Here is a 3,386-nt window from a genome sequence, read left to right on the forward strand (position 1 = left end):
TTCATTTTATTGTCATTATTTTATTTTCATAACTTACATGATTTAGTATGTGCAGCTGCTTAACAATGTAGCCTATACGTGTCATAGACGTAGTTTTTTTGCCAAACTTTCAGTGTTGGGGAAGCTAGTCAGAAAATATAGTTTACCAAGCTACCAATTACTTAAGTTAAGCTACACTAAAGCTACCCTTAAGATAAATATAGTTTACTTAACTGAAGTTACATCGAACCTACTTTGTGAAAAACTATCATATGTAAATCTGAAATGCATGTCATGCAGTACAAATTGCAAGAAGTGATCACATTGGGGTTAACAAAATGTGTACTTAAACTGATCTAGACTTAAACCCATCTGTTGGCAAAAAAAGGAAATGATTGCCTACTTCAACCATATTTTATTTTAGCAAAAAAGTAGTGTGTCGTTCCAGTAGTTAACTGCACCGCTATATGGCACAAAAAAATAAGTAATTAACTACTTAAAACACTACCTAGATTTGAATTTAGGTCAACTACCACCAAGCCTATGCAAAATGTAGTTAACTAGTTGAACTACATGAAATTCGCTATTCCCCAACACTGAAAACGTTGCATATACACAAATGTTGGCAAATCATGTAACTTTAGCAAGGGCATCATACAAAACGGGGTAGGCTACCACACTCATCACAACAAAAAATAATTTGTATATAGTCTTCAATTATTCTCTTAAATTATTTGTGTTACAATTTCAAATAAATATTGACATTTTACAGTAATCCTGAGATTTAAAGAAAACAACAGTATAATGACATTATAATGTAAAATTCAAGGAAAATATGTACTAATAGAATGGTCCTGTAAGTCGCTCTGGATACGAGTCTGCTAAATGACTAAAATGTAAATGTCCACAACATCTTCTAAACTCGCACGCTTATTTCCAGAATTGAGCAAATAAGCGTAAAGGCGCAACGGCTGGCGTTTTAGCTCCGTAACTTTTTAGTGAGTTTCGCATGTGACGAGAGTGGTAGGGGATTTGGAGCCAGAGAGATCATGTAGTTTTCGGATGTGCTTTTTCAGGTCAAAGTTCCGGCAGAATCCCTTGCCGCAAGTCGGGCACGTGAATGGCTTCTTGTCATTGTGCGTGTGCATGTGGAACGTCAGGTTGTACACTTGGTGGAAGGCCTTGTTGCAGATGTTGCACTTGAACTGTTTCTCGCCACTATGCGTCAATTTGTGGTTCTTGTAGTTACCTTGAAAAGCAATGTAAAAAAGAAAGTGGATGTCAACAATATTGTAAAGAGTCAGTGCCACAGTTAGTTGTCAATTCCGTTTTAAGCCAAGTCATCCATTGTATATTTAGTCTGAGTTGAAATGAGCAACATACATTTAGTTCTGAACGGAATCAATATATTTTCCTCAAAGCAGAATAAATCATATTATATCCAGATATTGCAAAGAAATAATCGCATAATAGAAATAATCACATAATCCAAAACACTTGAATAGACTAACATTCTTTCTCTCACCTTTTTGATGAAATCCTTTACCGCAGAACTCACAGATGAAGGGTTTGTAACCTGCATGGATTCGTGTGTGTGTGTTAAGAGTTGAACTCCGGTTGAACGCTTTTCCACACTGGTTGCATTTATGAGGCTTTTCCTGTGAAGGGCATATGTAGAAATTATTATGATTTTAGAAACGTATTATTTGGGATCCAACGAAAACTGTACAGTAAAATTGGTAAATAGAATAACCTACGCTATATACTTTTCAATAAGATTGTGTATATAGGCCTACAAGTGAACGTTAAAAACAATATACAGTTCAACACCAGGCCACAATATGAATATAGCTTGAAATACAATCATGGCATTGACGCGTTGTTCTATAACATTTTTAAAGATGTAGCCCTATTTTGTGCTTTTTCTATAGCTTAAACAAATAGCACATCGCGTGATTGTGAACGGCTTTGGGTATGATGATGATGATGATGATTGAATAGAATACCTGAGTATGAATAATTTTGTGGCGACAAAGGGTGCTTGCTTGTCGAAATCCCTTGCCGCATACTTTGCAGACGAATGGTCTCGCTCCGGTGTGCACGGGCATGTGGCGCGTTAAATTGTAGTGGGCATTGAATACCTGTGAATATAAATATATATAATTATAAAATGAACAATGCTTTAAAAATCAAGCAGGCCAGTAAGGCAGAGACCACCACATGTACGAAATGTATGTTCTTACCTTTCCGCAAACCTCGCAGGTGAATACTTTGGGTTTGCCGCTTGCGCAAGCACTGTTCAATTTGGAAGAGCCCTTGAATAGTTTGTCGGATAGAATCTGTGCGCTCTCTTTCATGTAGTGATGGAGTTGAGTTTGGGAAATGTCTTTAAATGCAACTCCGGATGGGTATCTGTCTGTGCAGTGAGACACTTTATTTTTCTCCGCGAGAAAAGCTCTCTGGCGCGCATGTTGCAGCGGAGTGTTGAGAAAGTAGGAGGCCATGGGGTGGATGTTTACGATGCTGGCCGGGGGTGGGCACGCACTCTCCCCGCAGTTCAGGTAGCACACGGCCCCCATGGCATGAAAAGACGACTGGTTCACCACCCGCGGTCGAAAGAGTTTGTATTGTCCCACCGACGGGCTCACATCTGGTTGTTCGTTCTTATAGTTCAAACCAATGCCCACCAACTCATTTGAATTATATGAGGAAGCCTCAAATTGGCTCGTATCTAATCCATTAATATTTAGTTTATGACCCGGTTCGTATGCCAGTGGCACGAATGGTATCATGCAATGTAGTGATGATGAAGTCATGTTGAGCGCTTGCTTCGGGTCTGCTTCAGGCCTACCCACCGGAGTGTGATGGAACAGGTTGGGGAAGGGTATCGACTTTGGCTCGGGCGTCCTGGCCATAATCCGTTCGATCGAAAAAGCGAGAGGCTTGGTGGGGGTGATCATCTTTCCGCCTGCAGTAAAGTTTTCAGTAGCCGAGGGGGAGCCGAAAATTCCCGCTGAGTGGTAGAGCGCACTGTCCATGACTTTCAAAACGACACCTTTTGGAAAGCCAGGTTAGAGCTCCTTTTGTAGATACCTTTGATTCCTTCTCACTGCCCAGCTAGAAAGGACATCATTCTGGGTCGACGCAAGCCCCCTCACTGTTCCCGTTTACGTTGATTCTGGACAATCAGCACTTATGTCTTGCGGGACTGCTCAATATGTCGTGTTGAGTCAATTGCGCAGCCAAAACCTCACCAATCGTTACCATCTAAGAAGAAAAAGTAGATAATTGCTCAATTCTCTTCCATCAATTCTCCACTTGTGGCGCCTCTACTACTGATATGGGTGCGTGTGTCACCCGCGTCGCGAACGAGGTGTTCTTTAGTGGCCAGTCTTGTTCAACTGTAA

General features: G+C 40.6%; 1 protein-coding gene across 1 annotated transcript; it reads right to left on the minus strand.

Annotated features, from left to right (window-relative positions):
- On the minus strand, positions 1-3,386 carry LOC129855082 (fez family zinc finger protein 1-like). Its single transcript, XM_055922389.1, has 4 exons — positions 2,223-3,386; positions 1,986-2,120; positions 1,505-1,637; positions 1-1,228 (listed from the first exon to the last, which is right to left on the minus strand). Exons 1-4 carry the CDS (start codon positions 3,015-3,017, stop codon positions 975-977), a joined length of 1,317 nt encoding a protein of 438 aa, XP_055778364.1. The 5' UTR covers positions 3,018-3,386; the 3' UTR covers positions 1-974.

The sequence above is a fragment of the Salvelinus fontinalis genome, chromosome 5 (genome assembly GCF_029448725.1).
Source record: "Salvelinus fontinalis isolate EN_2023a chromosome 5, ASM2944872v1, whole genome shotgun sequence".
Classification (NCBI taxonomy): Eukaryota; Metazoa; Chordata; class Actinopteri; order Salmoniformes; family Salmonidae; genus Salvelinus; species Salvelinus fontinalis.

Bases quoted from the DNA above. Each gene is read 5' to 3' on its own strand.
- LOC129855082 (XM_055922389.1), bottom strand. From the start codon at position 3,017: ATGGACAGTGCGCTCTACCACTCAGCGGGAATTTTCGGCTCCCCCTCG. The intron at 2,121-2,222 runs GTAAGAACATAC...TTATATTCACAG, and splicing joins CCTGCGAGGTTTGCGGAAAG to GTATTCAATGCCCACTACAA. The intron at 1,638-1,985 runs GTATTCTATTCA...TGCCCTTCACAG, and splicing joins ACAAAATTATTCATACTCAG to GAAAAGCCTCATAAATGCAA.